This window comes from Triticum urartu, chromosome 3A (genome assembly GCF_056163025.1).
Source record: "Triticum urartu cultivar PI428250 chromosome 3A, HENAU_Tu73, whole genome shotgun sequence".
NCBI classification, from domain to species: Eukaryota; Viridiplantae; Streptophyta; class Magnoliopsida; order Poales; family Poaceae; genus Triticum; species Triticum urartu.
The window spans coordinates 2,804,886-2,822,854 of record NC_141875.1 but is presented as its reverse complement, the minus strand read 5'-3'; the positions used below and the strand labels follow the sequence as shown (position 1 = coordinate 2,822,854).

The window sequence follows — 17,969 nt, the reverse complement described above, 5'->3', positions numbered from 1 at the left end:
AGGAAATGTGGAGAGATACTATGGTAGTACACAAATTGTCTTGAATTTTCTTTGGAATCTGGCTAATCATATCATTCCATAAAGGTTAAAAAAGTCAATTTAGTAGTGCAAATTCAATTAAAGGTTCTCATACACTAATTTTCATTACAAATTTTATCCATATGCAGTGCTATAAATTCCCGCAGCAACGCGCGAGGTGTCATCTAGTTCTTTTAAATGAAAATGTGCGCACAACTCCCTCTCGAGCGGCGCGCCCCAACCACTAGTAGACATCAAGCATCTTGCGGTCCAGCAGTCCATAGGAGCTACAGACATGTCGTACGGCTTTGCATGCACGGTCCATGCAGGCATGATGTTCAAGCAGCCTTTGGTGAAGAAAAGTCTTTCATTTCCGAGTCAATGAGAATAGTCTTGAGGCTTCATGCATTTCATTTGATTGTTACACTCGTGATTCTGCTTGTAACCTCGGGGCGGTTGCTAGATAAAATTAGAGAGGGGTGCTAGATCATGTTAGATTTCTTCTTGCTAATTTTTTTCTTATTGCGGCTGAGACAACCTGAAGAACTGACGTAATCCCTCCGTAAAGACATATAAGAACGTTTAGATTAGTAGATCACTAAAGGCGCTTCTATATTTTATTTTATTTTACAGAGGGAGTACTACCTGAATGCATGTATATAAATTCATAATGTAATTAAGGTGGGGAAAAGCGCCAAAATACGGATAAAAGGTGCAATTTTTTTTTGTTAAAAGGAAGGCAGCTCCCAATTCCATTGAAAATGATAAATAGTTCATCCACATCAACATGGAAGTCCTAGGAGCATCTAAATCTGGTTCGGACCACGGCACTACCAGGTGACAGTCTCATCCTCAAACATCACCAAACTGCCTGATAGCTACACAACCAACCACACGCAGCTTACTCGACACACAAACCAGCAATAAATGACAAGAACACAACACAGCGTCCAGTTTCACAATGACCATAACTTCACAAAAAAAATCACAATGACCATGGAAGCAAAAGCTGCGAAACTTGATCACGGGTTTTCTTTTCTCTTTCTTTTTGCGAACATATATCCGAGAAATCAAGGAGACAGATTTTGTTGTGAGTAACCTCGGGGTTGATGTCAAAACAACCTTGATGTAATTTTTCTTATGTTACAGGTACTTTGTTTTTATAATGAACTTTTATAGTCTCTCAGATCCGTATTAATCGTTGTTAATTTAGTACAACTTTGTACGAAATCAGCAAGAATTCATACTAAATTAATGAAAATTAATACGGATCGAAGGGAGTAATACATGTGAATCCTTTTCGAGAGAGAAAACTCGGAGACAAGGGAAGACCATAGGTAATACTAAGAACCAAAGTATATGTACAGTACAGAACGAACATCCGAATACGTTCAGTGCGCGCGCGCACACACTAGCTAGTTTAAGTTGGATAAGAAGATGGAAAGGAAGATAGTAAAAACGTACATACACCCCGCAAAAAAAAGTAAAAACGTACACACGAGTTAGCTAATTAAAGCTTGAGGTTGAGAACTTGAGATCAAGCTGCTGCTGCTGCTGCAACTGCTTCTCGCCGTCGTCAAGGCGCGTGTTTGGCCATCTCGCAGGCGCCTGTGCTGCCGCGGTGGCCGGCCGGTCGCCGTGGTCGGATTGGAGGTAGAGGTGGGGGTTCCAGCTGCCGGCCCGCTCCTTCTTGTGCACATTCTGGTGGCCCCCCAACGCCTGAGACTTGAGGAACTTCTTGTCGCAGAAGAGGCACGAGAACAGCCGCCTCGATCTCCCTTCGCCGGCATGGCCACCATGGCCGCCGTGGCCGGCAGCGGCGTCTCCTTCAGCCCAAAAGGAGGAGGATGGGGGTGCTGCTGGTGATGGCGGTGTCACGGGGGCCAGGGTCAGGGACAGGTCTAGTGAAGCGGCTGCCCCATGGGGAGCCTGATCCATCGGAGAAGAGAGGGCCGGCCGGTGGAAGATATTTGCCGGCCAGCTCTGCTTCTCCTATACTATTGGCTTTCACTCTCTAGACTAGCTAGCTGCCTGCGTGTAGAATGAATGAGGAGTTTATAGATGGAAGCGTACCACTTGCTAAATCTGGGAGCCGCATTATTGCAGAGGAGCCTACCGGCTATAGCCAACCACAGAGGAACACCAGCCCATGAGAAGGACGTCGAGGCAGATCATGGCTACAGAGGTGGTAACAGTTTGGTTGTGATTCTTGTCTATCATCATAGTGCTTTGTTGATCCTTATTCAATTGTTGAAAGGTCAAAACCTCACCTGAACTATGTTTCCGCTACACCAATGATTATGGCCTGATCAAGAGATTGCTGATTTACCAAAAAAGGGGGTTGGGTTAGTCGTGCCGAAACTTCAAATCCAAGTCTCGAGGATAGATTGACAAAGATATTGGGAGTAGCAACAAATCATAACGTTGGCTCGATGTTTCCGGGCCACGATGGCGAGGCGGTGTTCACCTCTAAGAATTAACATTGCTGTGATGGATGTTCCAGATGCTCTAGATGGTGCCGGTGATCATGGTGGTGCCAAATATTGGAGGGGTAGGGCTGGAGGCGTGACGGTGAGTTCCTGGAGCTCTCGACGAAGGTTGTATGCACCGGTCATAACTCTGTGCATGACATAGACCAGAACTACAATTGCTTGCAGGTTGGGGGTCGATGGTGGTCGTGCACCTTTTTATTTAGTTATTGGAGTTCTTGGTCGATGACCTTTGAACTTCTGCAACAACTAGCATTGCATCCCAATAACATAATTGCAAACATGAACCTCAACAAGCTACCATGCATAGGAAGAGACACACCTCAATATGCAACATCGAGCATGGGAAAAGGCTAATTATTTTCATCGATTCATTTGTTTACCAATATACCATAATCAGTACAATATAATCATATATATTTTCAGATCATGCAACCAAATCTCAGTAAAATATATTGCAGCCAATTCTCGCAGCAACACATACTCTAGTTTCGTTCATACACGATTCAAGAACGATCTATATACACACAATCATTTTAGCTATCTAAGAGCATACTTAATGATGGTATGCTATATACATTTCTCCCACTGTTTCCTCCTCTGAGGCGCACTTACATGTATCTTGTTATGTCCTCCGGGTTATCACATATGACTCGTATTTCACCGCACTTGCTTTCACCCTCATACTTGGGGTGGCATCACCACATCAATAACTTGGGCAGATGTTTGATTCAAGCGATGCACTTTTTCTGAAAAGATTTTGTTGATTCAAACACCGCGTTGAGATGATACTAAAAAGATTGAGTACATACTTGGCATGTGCATAACAAGATGCAAATAGAACAAACACGTCCAAAGTTACAAGAAGAAAAATGAACATGACATGATGTAAGTGATGCATTTCGACAAATTTAATTATGTTTGAATTTCATATCTGATCCAAAGGAAGGAGTAGAGGTGGAAAGTGTAGTTGTGCCAAATCGAGATTGTGTGGGTGTTTAGCGGATCAATCCATTTTGTGTAGCAGTGTGCATGGAATTACGAATCCTCTTTCTCCGGGCCTCTTGGACTTGAAATCAAAAGGGAGTGAGTGGTTCAAATCCACCTCCGAACAATTATAGATTACATTATATCACAAAAATCTAGTCTGATTTGAAACAGGAAATATTTGCCAATAACTGCCAGTTATTCATTTTTTTTATAGTTAGTAAAGCAGTATCAGATTGTTAGAACATACAACCTGATCTTACATTAAAATTTGAACTAACATGCCTATCTAGCTAGCCAAGCTTTGCTATGTGTTGCTTGTCTAAAATATTTTTTTTACTGAGAAGCTACTCACATCTGATTTTTTATTTTAGCAGACTTATAATAAAAAATATAGCTATGGGACGTGGATCACGTTGGTAGTAACGTGACATGGTGGAGTCATTACTCTGACAACAATGTGTCAGACGCTTCGGATCAACTCAAGGATTCAATGGCGACAAGTATGACACCGAGGTGTTGGACCTTAGGCGCACGTGCACAAAAACTTCTCGACTGTCATTGAAAAGGAGAAACCGGCTCTAGTAAGAAAGCATCGACAAGAACATGGCAGTGACTCGTTCTAGCAGCAATAGTGGTCGCTCAGATCCAAGAACCTCAATGCAATCTTTATAATGTTTGGGATGCATTGTAGTGTTGGTGAACTTTATAATAGATCCGAGCCTTTTCCGAACAGAAAAAAGATTGTGAGGTACCATCAAAATCTCGACACGTATGACTAGGTTGCTTATACTTTTCAAATTGTAGTCCGGACAAAATCGCACCACTGTAATAGGATCTTCATCAACATCATTAGCAATATATAAGTCTTTTCTTTTTGTTCTCTTCGTTCAATCTATACATGGCCAAAAGGCGCGCCTCCACAAACGTAGTGATCAGTTGTGTCGTCGTCGGTTCGTACGTCCTGACAAGGTCTGAATTATGACTCGGCCTGTCCCGTCATGCATGCCAAGACACACACCCAACTTCAGCTGGCTCAAGTCTCAGTCTACAGTATACATCGTCCTTTCTAAGAAAAGTACTATGCATCAACTGTGCATACAGTGCTCGATCTTGGCCTCCTGGACCGCTGGACGTACGGCAGCACTGCTGGCTCATCTACTTATTTTATCAGCGCTAGCAATGGATTCATGCATGATACTACTCCCTCCCAAAATATAAGAGCATCTCTAGTGGCTTGTCTAAATTTAGTAGTCTATATTTTCACATACACAATGGTGTAAAAAATTTCATTTTAGACAACTTCGGTTTTTCAGTGGATTGTCTAAATTTGGTAGTCTATATTTCCAACGGCTACATTTTGAACGTGGCGCGGGTGTCCTTCTCGTCTCCAACAGCTCCGGATTGGCACGGGAGAGAGCTCACGAGGAGCATCTCTCGTTTGGACATCCTCGCTCGGTAGTCCAAATATAGACGATGTGTAGCTAGTCTGATGGATGTCTAAAATTTAGACCACGCCATACACCAGCCGCTGGAGACGTTTTTTGGCCTCTGATGGTCTATATCTGGCTTAGACTATGGGATACACTAGCCACTAAAGATGCTCTAAGTCCTTTTGACAGCATCGACAACCAGGCGCCTTAAATCCCACCCCTCAAAATCCTGCGGACGCGATCGGGCACGTCTACGCACAGTGACTGGTCACGCCTTAAATATTTGATTTTACAATCGGACATCTCAAATTAGAAATCTCAAATTCATATTATTACATGCAACATGAAATCTAATCTAACCGAAGCTCGCCCGGTTCTGCTGTGGCCATGTCCGGCAGCCGGTTGCGCTCCTTAGAGTGTTGATCCGGTCACCGGCAAGGTAGAGTAGGGCATGGAACATGAGCCGGCTCACAGGACTCAAGGCGTCGGCGTCTCCCATGCCCTACTCTTCCTCGTCGGAGCACGAAACCTGAATGGTGCCGGTGGACATTAGATCGATGATGGATTCGTCCTGGGACGAGCCGGCGACATCCACCACGATGCCGAAGAATGTGACTCCGCCTACGTCCACCGCCGCGAGGGCTGCCGCCGCCTCCCACGCCTGCTGCCTCGCATAGCGGGCATGTTGTGCCATGTTCTTGTCAGATGAGGCCCATGGTGCGTCCCGATGCTCGGCGCTCCAACGGAGGGGTTGCGCGTCTACTGCCGTGTTTGGACGCCAAACCGATCGCACCGCCTTCGGCGAGGCTGCTACGACACACATAGCGCCATGCGCCATTTGGGTGGATGCAATGGATTCCCGATGAAGGAGTCCAAGCGCTGCCGGGCGCGGGCCTCCTCCCGGGAGCGGCGGAGTGCAAGCCGGACAGCCATCTCCTCCTTGGGACCACGTGGGATGAGCTCGGAGTCGATGGATCTAGAGGTGAAGGATTTGGATCCCCTGCCCGCCATGCCAGAGACGCTGGAGACCGCTGGAGATGAGCTTGGGTGGCGGGGGGGGGGGGGGAGTGGGGGAGGGGGGGATTGAAGTAAAGTGGCTAGGTTTGATCCGGTGAGCGGATGAGGGGGAATATATGTGAGGTCGGGTGGGCCAGCGTGGGCCGGGTCCGACATAGCGAGCGCACCCAGGCGCTCGCATATCCGCCCCATATTTGGGCTGGATATGAGAGGTGCCGGTCTGTCCGGACGTTTGAGGCATGTTTGAGACACCCAACCGGGACGAAATTTCGTGACCAATCAGTGATCAGGCGGGTCGCTCGGCCGTTTGAGGGGAGTTTAGGATGCTATCCTGTAGAAGGTAGCCTGGTTCTTTTCTAAACGAAGCCACCTAGGATAGTAAAAATACATGCCCGTCCGTAGGTGGCCTCGTTCTGTTGTTTGGGGAGGGTTTTTTAACATGCTCCCTCTTACATGCCATGTCAAAAGAGAGATAAGAGGGAGCATGTTAAAATTGCTCTTCTTTATGAGCTATAGGCTTTCTGTATAAACTAACGTTTGAAGAAAAACATTATGGTGCGTGAAAGTGCTGAAAAAAAAAAGACATACAGATAGGCGCAAAAACATTTTTTTTCTATGAAAAAGCCTGGCTCCCAATTTGACTGAAATTGATAAATAGTTCATGACATCGACAAGGAAAGCCATCTAAACCAGGATCAGACCGCATCACTACTAGCTGACAATTCCACCCTCAAACAGAACAGTAGTATAGAAAGCCCAACCTCGCGCAGGATGGGAAAAGGGGAATTGCAGGTCCCTAAAAACTCAGCAACCAATGACAAAAACACTACACAATTAAACGAGCAGCTTCATGATGACCATGGAAGCAAAAGATGCAAAACTTGAGCACGGATTTTTCTTTCTTTTTGCGAACATATATCCAACAGATTAATGAGACAAAAACACTATACTTTTGTTGACCATGGTATAACCTTGGAATTAGGGGAAGACCGTAGGTGGTACAGACCAAAGTATATGTACAGTGCAGTACAAACATGCGTACGTACCTCCATCCGGATCCGCGTATATACTTACGTATGCATGTGAGTAGTGAGTAGCTAAGTGGAGTAGGTTTGTAAGTCTAGTGCTCTCTCTCTCACACACACTAGCTAAGTAGTTCAAGGAGAATAATTAATAAGAAGATTAAAAGGACGATAGTAAACACTTACACAGCCTTTTCTTTACGATATCACCGGTACACCTTCGTCGCTCGCCCCTCCAGGGCGATCGGGGAGGGGGGGAGGGGGGGCAACCCCCAGCCGCCTCGATCCCATCCCTCCTTCCCCTCCACCGCTGTCGGGGGACAGCGCCGGGCAGAGCCCATGTATTCGATGGCGGCGGCTGAGGGCTGCTCCTCCTTTCCGGAATGTACAGTGACAAGGGCGTCAGATCCGTGGAGGTACGACCTCTTCCTCGATCCATGGCGGCGCGGTGGCTCCTGCTGGAGGCGTTTGTAGTGATGCGGGGTGAGATAGCGAGAGGATGGAGGTGGGGCTGGGCGTTCCCGGTGGCGGCAGCAGCGTCCGGCCCGGATGCGGTCTTGCCGGACACGGCAGCGACTTCGGCCTGGATCCGAACATGGCGGTGGTGGAGTCTCCTCTGCCTGGGATGACGGGCCAGATTGTGGGTCCTCCTGGCGGCGCCTGTGGCAGCGGATCTTGGGATCCCGCACCCGGGGATGTTGCAGGACGCTCATGGCGGCTGGAGCTTCCTCCGGCGTCGACAGCGCATGATGCGGGATCGCAGTTGTGGTTTATGTTGTATGGGTGATGACAACGGCGGGCGCGACGGTGGGTGCTCCCTGTAGCGCCCGAAATCGGGGCGGCAGCCCCTCTTCAACCACAGCAGACTCCGGGGCCGTTTGGGGGAGTCTGGATCTTGAGGTGGTGACGGCCTTCTGTGGCTGGTGGTTGTATGGGATGTCTCTTCCATCAACAGATCGGGTTAGATGCTGCTCGACGGGTGACACATGTGCCTCTTTCGGAGTCGTCGGACGGTGCCTGTCGTTGGGTGGATGCGCTACCGGCGGGTGCTACGCACGGTGTCTTATATGGAGACATCAAGTCATGCCTGCTACCGGCAGCTGATGCACCGTGGCTCTAGCGGAGGTGTCATGTTTAGCCTGTTGCTGTCGGAACGAAGGTAGTGCGACTGTAGCGGGAGGCAGGTGGTATGAGACATCTTTGTCTTCTGTTGTCTCCTCCAGATGTATCCGGCTACCAAGGTGTTGGTAGACAGATAAGGGCGGATGATACAGACGGTTTCAGCGATGAGTTTATGCACTCCGGTGGAAACAAAAGATCTCTGATCAAACTATGTCGTCGCGCGCTGTGTCGTATCCTTGCTGAAGGTGGTGGACTGAAGCTTGGCTTTAGGCATGAGAATCCGGAGTTCAACCTTGTGGTGGACTCGCCATCGTCGGCGCACGTGCGGTGATTCCTTCTTGAAGGCGCAGCCTAGGAGTTGTATATTTTCATTTATGTTGTGTCTTGTATCATAGGGATTAGTGGCTATCTGGGGGAGGTACTATCGCGAGGTATACGGTCTCAGGGTTTGTTTTTCGATTTATTTCCGGGTTGATAGTGTTCGGCTGCTGGATTTTGCACTTTTAGTAATATATGGCTGCCTGCATTATCCTGATGCCGAGGCCAGGGTTATCCTCCTTTTTAAAAAAACACTTACACACCAGCTATCGAGGCCAAGGTTAAGATCAAACTGCAGCAGCAACATCATATGATTCTCGCCGCTGTCGTGAATGCGCTTGTTTGGCCATTTGGCCAGCGCTCTAGTCGTTGCGGTGGCCGGCGGGTAGTCATGGTCGACTTATTGATAGAGTTGGGTGTTCCAGCTTCCGACCCTCTCCTTCTTATGGCCTGCGACTCGAGGAACTTCTTCTCGCAAAAGAGGCATGAGAACAGTTGCCTCGATGTTCTCGCTTCACCACCGTCGCCACCACCATGACCATGGCCATAGTCGTTGTCGCCAGCAGCGATGTCTGTTGAAGTCCAAACAGAGGAGGAAGGAGGCGGCGCTGCTGGTGATGGTGGAGGCATGGAGGCCGGCGTAAGGGAATGGTCTAAGAGCATCTCCAGCCACGCCCCCGACAAGCCCCCTCCCCCCCAGGCCCATTTTTGTCGCCAGCATCGAAAATCCGGCCCAGTCGCGTCCCTAGAAGCCCCCATTTCATCGTCTCGGGCCGATTTTGGCGCTGGCGGACCCGGGCCGAACCCAGCGCGCTGGGGTCGCCCAGGGGCGCCGGGAGAAACATTTTTTGGCGCGAAATGAAATGGGCCCGCCGAGTCAGCGACTCGCCATCTGCGTTGTCCTCATCGCCTCGATTCCTGCAGGAATCAATGCCAAGGCTGCCGCGCTATCACGCCGGTCAGCCTTCCATTGATGCCTCACGGGCTGCGCAGTGAGGCCGCGATGACGCACGTCCCGCCCTCTCCTGCCATGCGGCACATGGCGGCAGCCCTCTCACCGCCTACCCATGGCTATAAAAGCCGACCTCCCTCACCATTGAACGCACAAGCCCTCGCCACCGACACCCCTCGCGCCCCCTCGCGCCGCCGACTTCTTCGATGCCCCTCTCTCCCCCTCTCTCCACCGTCGATAGGCAATGGCCGAGCGCTTCCCAGGCAACGGATGAGGACGAGGCGTGCCTCCTCTACGAGGCCGACTAACCGGCGCCCCCGGACATGCGGCGGGCCGGGCTCGTGGAGGCTGAGCACCGGTGGCGCCCCAGCGCCCACCAGTGCTGAACAGCGCGCCAAGATAGCGCGCATCTAGTTGTCGTTGTCGGAGAAGAAGCGGAACGAGGCGAGGTACGCCGCCGACTTTCACACGCTGTGGACGATGTACTTCCACCGCCGCCACACCAACCAGGTCGTCTCCACAAACGCCGTCCTGCCCCGCGGCCGCCTCAACTCTGACGGGCGGCGTGAACGGTGGGGCATGCCCGGCCGCACCCTCGAAGCCGTCCACGAGCACATCAAGGCCGGCAATACGCCGCGCCTGGAGTACCCAACACTCATGTCCTTCTCTCGCCGCCGCGGTAGTTCCTCGAAGCCGCGGCGAATGGAGACAGCGACCTCCTCATCGTCGGGCTTGGGCTTTCTTTCCTCCGGTTCATCGACGCTCCACCCCATCAAGCCAGAGCCGCAGGAGACGCCACTTGGGCACTGCACCCGCGGCGGCGCCCTCGTCATCAACGAGGGCGGCCGCCGCTCTCCTTCTTCCTACTGCCTCGTCAGGCCGAAGACCGAGCCGGGTTTGCTCTCCGTGAAGAAGGAGCACAAGGCCATGGCCGCCGAGGACGAGACCGCCCTCAAGTGGGCGAAGGCGGAATACGTCCGCGAGCAGATGGAGCGGCCAGCATCGGGCCTTCGAGGAGATCAAAGCTCGGCGCCCCGAACGCGAGGAGGGCGGCGTCGTCATCCTCAACAGCGACGACGAGGGGCGCACGGGCCGTCCAACCCCTCGGGAATCGGCAACGCTGGTCAAGGGTGCAGCAGAAACGGCGGTGGCGACGATAACAACGACGACGGCGGCGGCGGCGTCAACTACACCCGGTTCTATAAGCTCCTCGGCTTGTAGAAGGCGGGCGGCGGTGTAGTAATGTCGTTTTTAGTTAGTTTTAGTTTATGTTTTTAAGTTTTTGTCTAAATATGAATAAAAACCCTCGAGTTTGGACGAATTTTGTGTCGTGTTTGGCCGATTTCATTTTCAAAAAAGGGCTTCTGGGGCGACCTGGGCCGGCGGCTGGGTATCCGATCGCCTCCACGCCGAAGTTACCGCCGATTCACCCCCAAACGGCGCTTTTTTCTAGCCCCTGGAGGGGCGAACGGCTTGAGATGCTCTAAACAAGATGATGCGTCATGGGGATCATCCGTTGGAGAAGATGGGGAGATATTTGTAGGTCAGCTCGGCTTCCACTGTGGCTTTCACTCTCTAGCCTACTGCTGGCCATGGGTGAGATGTTTATAGATGGAAGCGAACCACTTGCTAAGGTCCACCCACCGATATAGCAAATCACGAGGAACACGATCCCAGAAGGACGTCGAGGTACATCATGCCTACAGAGGTGGTGACAGCTTGGTGGTCATTCTTGTCGATATCATGCATTTGTTGATCCTTATTCTGTTATGGAAAGGTCAAAAGCATGGCAAAACCACATCTCAACTATATATGTTTCCACTACTAAAAATCCACATTACAACCCTGAACTATAAGCTTGTTTTAGAATTAAACCCCAAATTTCAAAACCGGTCATCCTACACCGTGCTTTTGACCCTGAACTAATCACGCGGTCTAAAAATCAACCCTCCTCGCGGTTTTCACTAAGTGAGGTGGTTTTGACCGAGTTGACCACTGACTAGGTAGTGTCAGTCATGGATGGCGTCCTCAAGGCAGGGGATACCTGGGTTGCGGCCAGATCCAGGGTGGAACAACGGCGAAGTACAAGGCAACTGGGTGGAGAACTGGAGGTTCGGCAAGAACTGGCTAGCGGCCAGAGTGGTATAGCGGCAGCGGCGATCTTGGTGTGTATGGATACAAAGCAAGGGGAAGGGACCGAGTGGGGAAAAGGGATCTGGAAAAGGGGTTTTGAGCGGGCATGGTGTGTCGGAGTCTTTCATAGCGGGCATCCAGACTCCCCCAAACCTCCCACGAGGTTGTTTTTGATTTGTAGGAATTCAGACATCTGAACCAGTTTGCGGACATTTGATGCACGATGTTGGATAACAAGTGTTTGGACCTTAATGTCTGAATGTTTAGAGGCGTTTTGAAGCACGGCATTGAAGTTGCCCTTATCATGGCCTGGGGTGAAGAAAATCTTTCCTTTTCTGAGACAAAGACTATGTACACTAACAAATTTTACTCTAAAAAATTCGAGAAAAGTCTTGAGATTTCATGCATACTATTTGAGGGATACGACTATGTACACTAACTGAGTTGCAAAAAAAAAATGTACACTAACAAATGAGCCCTCAGACTCTCGGATACGCATCAGCGGACGTATAGGAATGAAATTAGCCCATCGTGGTTATAAATATCTAACCTTAGACTTAGGGGAAGACCGTTGGTAGTACAAACTAAAGTATATATACAGTACAGTACGAAGATTGGGTAGCTGGTTCCCACAGGATAAGAAGATTGAAAGTAAGATAGTAGTAACACAAAGTTTCTTCGTAGCTCAGGCTACATGGAATCTCTTATCCTCAACCCTCCAGCCTTATTTTAAGATCCGTACTCTCCAACTAACTAACAACAAGAAGATTTCTCTTTTTTGTTTCTCGAAAATGAAACAACATATGAACTTCAAACTTTGCAGACCGAACAAACATTAGAACATCAATGTGTGAAAAAACTTTCAGATTTTTTGATATGATATAAATATACAAAATGAGATTTTCTTTGAATAAAAATATTATTTCAAGTATTTAAAATGCATGAAAAAATCTGAAAGTTTTTTCCTATATTGTAGTTAGAATGTGTTGTTGTTCTGCAAAATTTGAAGTTTATATGTTGTGTCATTTGGGAGAAACAAAAAAGACAAATGTGTTTGCACGGATCTTGATGCATAAATGGATGCCAAAGATAAGGGATACACACGAGTTAGCTAATTAAAGTTTAAGGTTGAGATCAAGCTGCTGCTGCATCTGCTTCTCGCCGTCGTCGTCAAGGCGCGCCTTTGGCCATCTCGCTGGCGCCATTGCCACCGTGGTGGCCGGCCGGTCGTCGTGGTCGGATTGGAGGTAGAGGTGTGCGTTCCAGCTGCCGATCCTCTGCTTCCTATGCGCGTTCTGGTGGCCGCCCAGCGCCTGCGACTTGAGGAACTTCTTCTCGCAGAAAAGGCACGAGAACAGCCGCCTCGATGATCTCTCTTCGCGGCCGCCACCACCATGGCCATGGCCGTAGCCGCTGTCGCCGGCAGCGGCGTCTGCTGCAGCCGAAGCAGAGGAGGATGGAGGTGCTGGTGGTGGCATGGGGGCCAGCGTCAGGGACAGGTCCATAGATGCTGCTGCGCCATGGGCAGCCTCCATTGAGAGAGATATTTGCAGGAGGCCAGCCCAGCTTCTCGTGTGGCTTTCTTTCACTCTCTAGCCTACGGCTAGTCATGGTGTGGAGTGAGGAGTTTATAGATGGAAGCGTGCCACTTGCTAAATCTGGGAGCCGCACTATTGCGAGGGGCACCAGCCATAGCCAACCACAGAGGAACACCAGCCCATGAGAGGGACGTCGAGGCAGATCATGGCTACAGAGGTAGTAACAGTTTGTTGGTGATTCTTGTCTATCGATCATCGTGGGTTGTTGATCCTTATTCTTTTGTCGACAGGTCAAAAGTGTGGCAAACCTGAACTATGTTTCCACTAGACCAAATATTAAGGCCGGATCAAGCGAATACAATCTTTTAAAACATGGTCTAGGTTTGCGAGGCCGATCGACTCACGACGAAACTTGGATCCTGCTCTTGAGGATGTCGATTTTCGCCTCTCAACCATGGATTTCAGCTCATGAGAGAGGAATTTTTGCGGCGCAAAGTGTTGCTGTCTTTTCTGTTTTGCTCCTTTTATTTCTCAACAGAACTAAATCATGCTACGGCCTACGCACTCGTTCCGGTTCGTGCCATCCCACATGACCAAGTACTTAGCCAACGACTCCCTACAAATAGTCCGCGGATCGCACACAGCGCGTCTCGTGGGCTTGACTACACACAGAACCAAAGGAAACGCTAACTGAATTAAAGTGCTGCCACGGCAACGATAACGGCTCCATGGCAGCTAAACCAGAAACGCTTCCATGGCACCCAAAACTAGCAGAGGATAGGTTCATTAAGATAGCGGGAGTAGCAACAGTGTCAAATTTAACCTCGTTGTCGTCAATGTTTCAGGGTCAACGGTGGCGAGGGAGGTGGTAACCGTGAAATACTTCCGTGATGTGGTTCTTCCAAATCCTTGAGAAAACATTGGTAAACACGACGAAGCTTTGGAGGGGAGGGGGGGGGGGGGGGGGGGGAGGGTACGGCGGCCCTTCATGGAGGTTGCATGAATCGCTACTAGTTGTGATCTATGACAAGGTAATCAGTCCTAAAATTATAGCCACATCTAACTTTAAATGGGTGTCGCTTGACCAAATAAATTCCACCGAATCAAGATTCCTTTTGGCAAACTTAGTACAAAAAAAATTTGCCGGTGAAATATCGATCAGTGGGTCTATAGTAATGTACCGTAGCGCAATTACCGTGATGAACCAGAAATACATTCACACGCACGTCTAGGCCGGTTATACGGTAGCACCATCTTCATCATCACTACCATAATAACTCTCTTCTATTTGTCCTCCTCAATCTAGTCGGCACATGTCGGCACACAACAAGGAAACAAACCTAGTTGTAGCCCAACAAAGTACCCCATTGGATTAGGATGTTCACCTTAATAAGTAGCATAAAAACGTTCTTCTCTTTGTCCTCTTCAATCTAGCTAGGGGAATCGAGGGGGCATGGACCGAAGCTAGCTACATGTGCGACATGTCGGCACATAACAAGAAAACCTAAACATGTGCGAGTGCAGACAAAACTAATTATGCTTTTTCGATAAGGAAAACTAATTATGCATACAACATACAACAGGCAACATGATCCTAGCTACACGACGCATGACTAATTAACCTCCCCCAAGTACACGAAATGTTGACACGCGGGCGGACATATATACCACTTGTACTTTTCAAATTGTAGACCACACAGAGGTCACCATCAGATTAGGATCTTCTTCAACATCAGTGTCATATAGGTGATATTGCCTTTGTCCTCTTGGGGCCAAGGGCACAAACGTTTATTCATGTACCTATGTCGGCACATAACAAGCAAGGCTATACATGGCCAAAACCAGATGCACTGATCAGACGTGTCCTCGTCAGTTCATACGTCCTGGCGAGCTCTCAATATTATTTTATGGCCCGGCCTGTGTGGGCATGCAGGCCATGACAGACACTTCACTTCAGCTGGCATATATACCTATAGATCTGCTCAAGTCTCCGTCAATAGTGTACATCGTACTTTCTCTAAGAGAAACTACCAGCATCCATCCATTGTGCGTGCAGTGCTCGCTGGATCTTGGCCTCCTGGACATACGACAATGCTGGCTCATTCCATAGTGTACCTCTATCTCAAAATATAAGACTTTTTAGACCCAAAAAAACGTCTTATATTTGTAAACAGAGGGAGTAGTTTATTCTTTATTGACCCCGGCAAATGTTCAAGGATCATGTTATCAGACGATACATGCGTGTGGATGTGGAAATTGATTCCATTATATCTCAACTAATTTGGTTGTTGGAATACTAATATTTGGATTGATAGTATGAATACCGAAACTAGAAATATAGTTTGTTTATTGTATTTAATTGTTGTATGGTAAATATAAGTAGTCTAATAGAACGAAAATTTCCATGCATGGTTGCATGTTGAGATGATTTTTGCATGTTGGCAGAAATGAGTTGGTAGGGATTATGAATTTAGTTATGTAGGAATAACATGATGGAATTTGGGTTATTGTATGGGTGTTAGCTTAATTTTTTATTGTAGTTTAACTCCGATTAACTGTTTGTTTTACTCGTTGTTGCTTTATGGTTCATCTAGGAAAGAGAGGTCATACATAAGTGTCCTCTGTCAGACAAGAACACATCTCAGGGGTACCGCATCTAAAATGGCATCAGAGTAGAGAAAATGGTCTGAATGCCCGAGGGAAACAAGTCGCACGCGGGGGGGGGGGGGGGGGGGGGGGGGGGGCATGAATCGGCGTATTATATTTGATCTACCTACTGTGTTTTATGACATGCACAATAGTGCAAGATGGCCTCGGTCCTTTCTAAACGAAGCAAAAATATTAATGATAGTTGCTTGATTTGATTTGACGATACTCAACAATAATAAAAGGAAATTTTGAAGGCAGGGAAATAAAAAGAAAGAGTTTTGCCTTCTTTTCTACGAGGAGATGGTCCGATGACGGTAAACATAAAATAGTTTTCTTATTGTACTTAGATATCATCATCTCTTATATGTTTTCTAGTTAGAATTTTGGTCCGGGTATGTGTAAGTTGACTGAATTATTTTAAGTACATATCAACGTCCGTATCCCTCTAAGCTAATATTCTTAACTCATCACACCCTTTCTCATAGAAAGAAAAGAAAATATTCTCGCCATCCCCCGTGAATCTCAACATGGCTCAAGGCATCAACTTAGACGTAACAAATCTTAGACAACATAGATTAAGCAAACCTTTTGAATTTAACCGTTGCATGACTGGAGGAATGTGAATATTTTACTTCTAGAGATAACACTAAAAATAACGTCACTTTTTACACAGGAAAACAATAGAAAAGGATCTTAATGTAGTGGGGCATATGATTCGATAAATTACATGTGAAAAGAGGTTCTAGCTACAAAAGAAAAAGATTATGTTGCATCCATGATATAATGTGGAGAGTGCTTGCTCTTCACTGTATAACATGTTTCTGTTGGCAATTCTAAATCACAGGCAGAGCTAAGAGTAGGTTGCCAACCTAGCACTCTAGATGCCTTAGTTGTGACAAGTAATGATGATGTTTGCAAGGAAATATGGGCAAAGGGTTAATTCTTGATTGTTTAATATATGAAAAGAAAACATTGTGTCAGCACGTCACCTACATCCTGGCCTAATTATTAGTTTCGTATCACCTTGCCTTTTTCGATAAGCGCCATTTTATAGGTGAAAATAATGATTAGAGGGAGCACTTTTTTTTCATGTGTATAATGGGTTTTTACTGCAAAGTAGTATATTTTCATTTTAATAACTAACGTAGTAATCACAAACATGGTCTGAGATTTGTTTTTCTTAAATGGGGGTTTGTTACATGACATATACTCCCTCCATTTACTATAAAGATGGTCTAACTTTTTTGTAAATTAGATGTATGTACACAGGTTTTAGTGTGTTTGTTCACTCATTTTTGTCCATATATACTTTGTATTGAAATATCCAAAATATTTTATAACAGTGAACGGAAGGTTTTTCCCATGGGTACATTCAAATTTGCAAACTGGGCAGCATTCTCTCATATATACATACGTACAGTACATACCAGAGATGTCTAGTGCATATAAACACATGCACACACACTAGCTAGTTAAATAGGAGAAAACGTACGTACGCGCTAGCTAAAGCTTAAGACTGAGATCAAGCTGCTTCTCGTCGCCGATCTCAGGATGAGCCGTTGCGGTGTTCGGCGGCCAGGGGTGGTCAGCAGCTGGGAGGTAGAGGCTGGCGCCCCTGTCCTTCCTGTGCGCGTTTTGGTGGCCGCCTAGCGCCTGCGACTTGAGGAACTTCTTCTCGCAGAAGAGGCAGGAGAAGACCTTCCAACCGGCGCCAGCAGGAGGGCTAGAAACGGCATCTCCAGCAGCGTGAAGAGAGCGAGATGGAGCTGCTGGTGGTGGTAACGGTTGTGGCATGGTGCCCAGTGCCAGAGACAGGTCTAGAGAAGCAGGGGCAGCCTGAGCCTCCATCAGTCTGCCGAAGAAGAAGCTAGGGGAAGCTTGGTTGCTCGGTGCCACGGTGTATGGCTTTCACTCTAGCATAGACATAGCGAGCTGAGCTGAGGTGCGGCACGGGAGGTTTATAGCCAGCTGCACGTAGATGGTGGCCATGGCGCACTATGCCGGCAAACCTCTTCTAAACACTATAGCAGTGCTATGGCGCGTCATGTGTTTCGAACGCTACAGCGTGCTACTTAAGTTATTGCGGGTGGCACTCCCCATGAGCCATGGCCAGCGACGGAGGAACACGTAGCAGGTACAACAGGGCGCGGCCAGGATCCATTGGTGGACGTGGATCGATCGTGGCTACAGATGTTCCAGTACCGCTGCAACAGTTTGGTAGTGATCCATGCAAGCCTGAGTGGTGCATGTCATGTCCGACCTGAGTGCATGATGGTTCAAGGAGTATCTAC

At 48.0% G+C, this 17,969-nt stretch overlaps 3 protein-coding genes and 1 pseudogene across 3 annotated transcripts; 1 reads left to right on the top strand and 3 right to left on the bottom strand.

Annotated features, from left to right (window-relative positions):
* Positions 1 to 1,352: 1,352 nt before the first annotated feature.
* On the bottom strand, positions 1,353 to 2,048 carry LOC147977549 (uncharacterized). The gene has a single exon (XM_087516385.1). The coding sequence runs from the start codon at positions 1,954 to 1,956 to the stop codon at positions 1,525 to 1,527; it is 432 nt and encodes a 143-aa protein (XP_087372511.1). The 5' UTR covers positions 1,957 to 2,048; the 3' UTR covers positions 1,353 to 1,524.
* Positions 2,049 to 9,628: 7,580 nt separating this feature from the next.
* LOC147977548 (uncharacterized) lies at positions 9,629 to 10,579 on the top strand (annotated as a pseudogene).
* Positions 10,580 to 12,429: 1,850 nt separating this feature from the next.
* Positions 12,430 to 13,072, bottom strand: LOC125547429 (zinc finger protein 2-like). Its single transcript, XM_048711291.2, has one exon. It carries the CDS (start codon positions 13,024 to 13,026, stop codon positions 12,607 to 12,609), a length of 420 nt encoding a protein of 139 aa, XP_048567248.1. The 5' UTR covers positions 13,027 to 13,072; the 3' UTR covers positions 12,430 to 12,606.
* Positions 13,073 to 17,075: 4,003 nt separating this feature from the next.
* On the bottom strand, positions 17,076 to 17,716 carry LOC147977547 (zinc finger protein 10-like). Its single transcript, XM_087516384.1, has one exon. It carries the CDS (start codon positions 17,524 to 17,526, stop codon positions 17,182 to 17,184), a length of 345 nt encoding a protein of 114 aa, XP_087372510.1. The 5' UTR covers positions 17,527 to 17,716; the 3' UTR covers positions 17,076 to 17,181.
* Between the last annotated feature and the right edge of the window lie 253 nt (positions 17,717 to 17,969).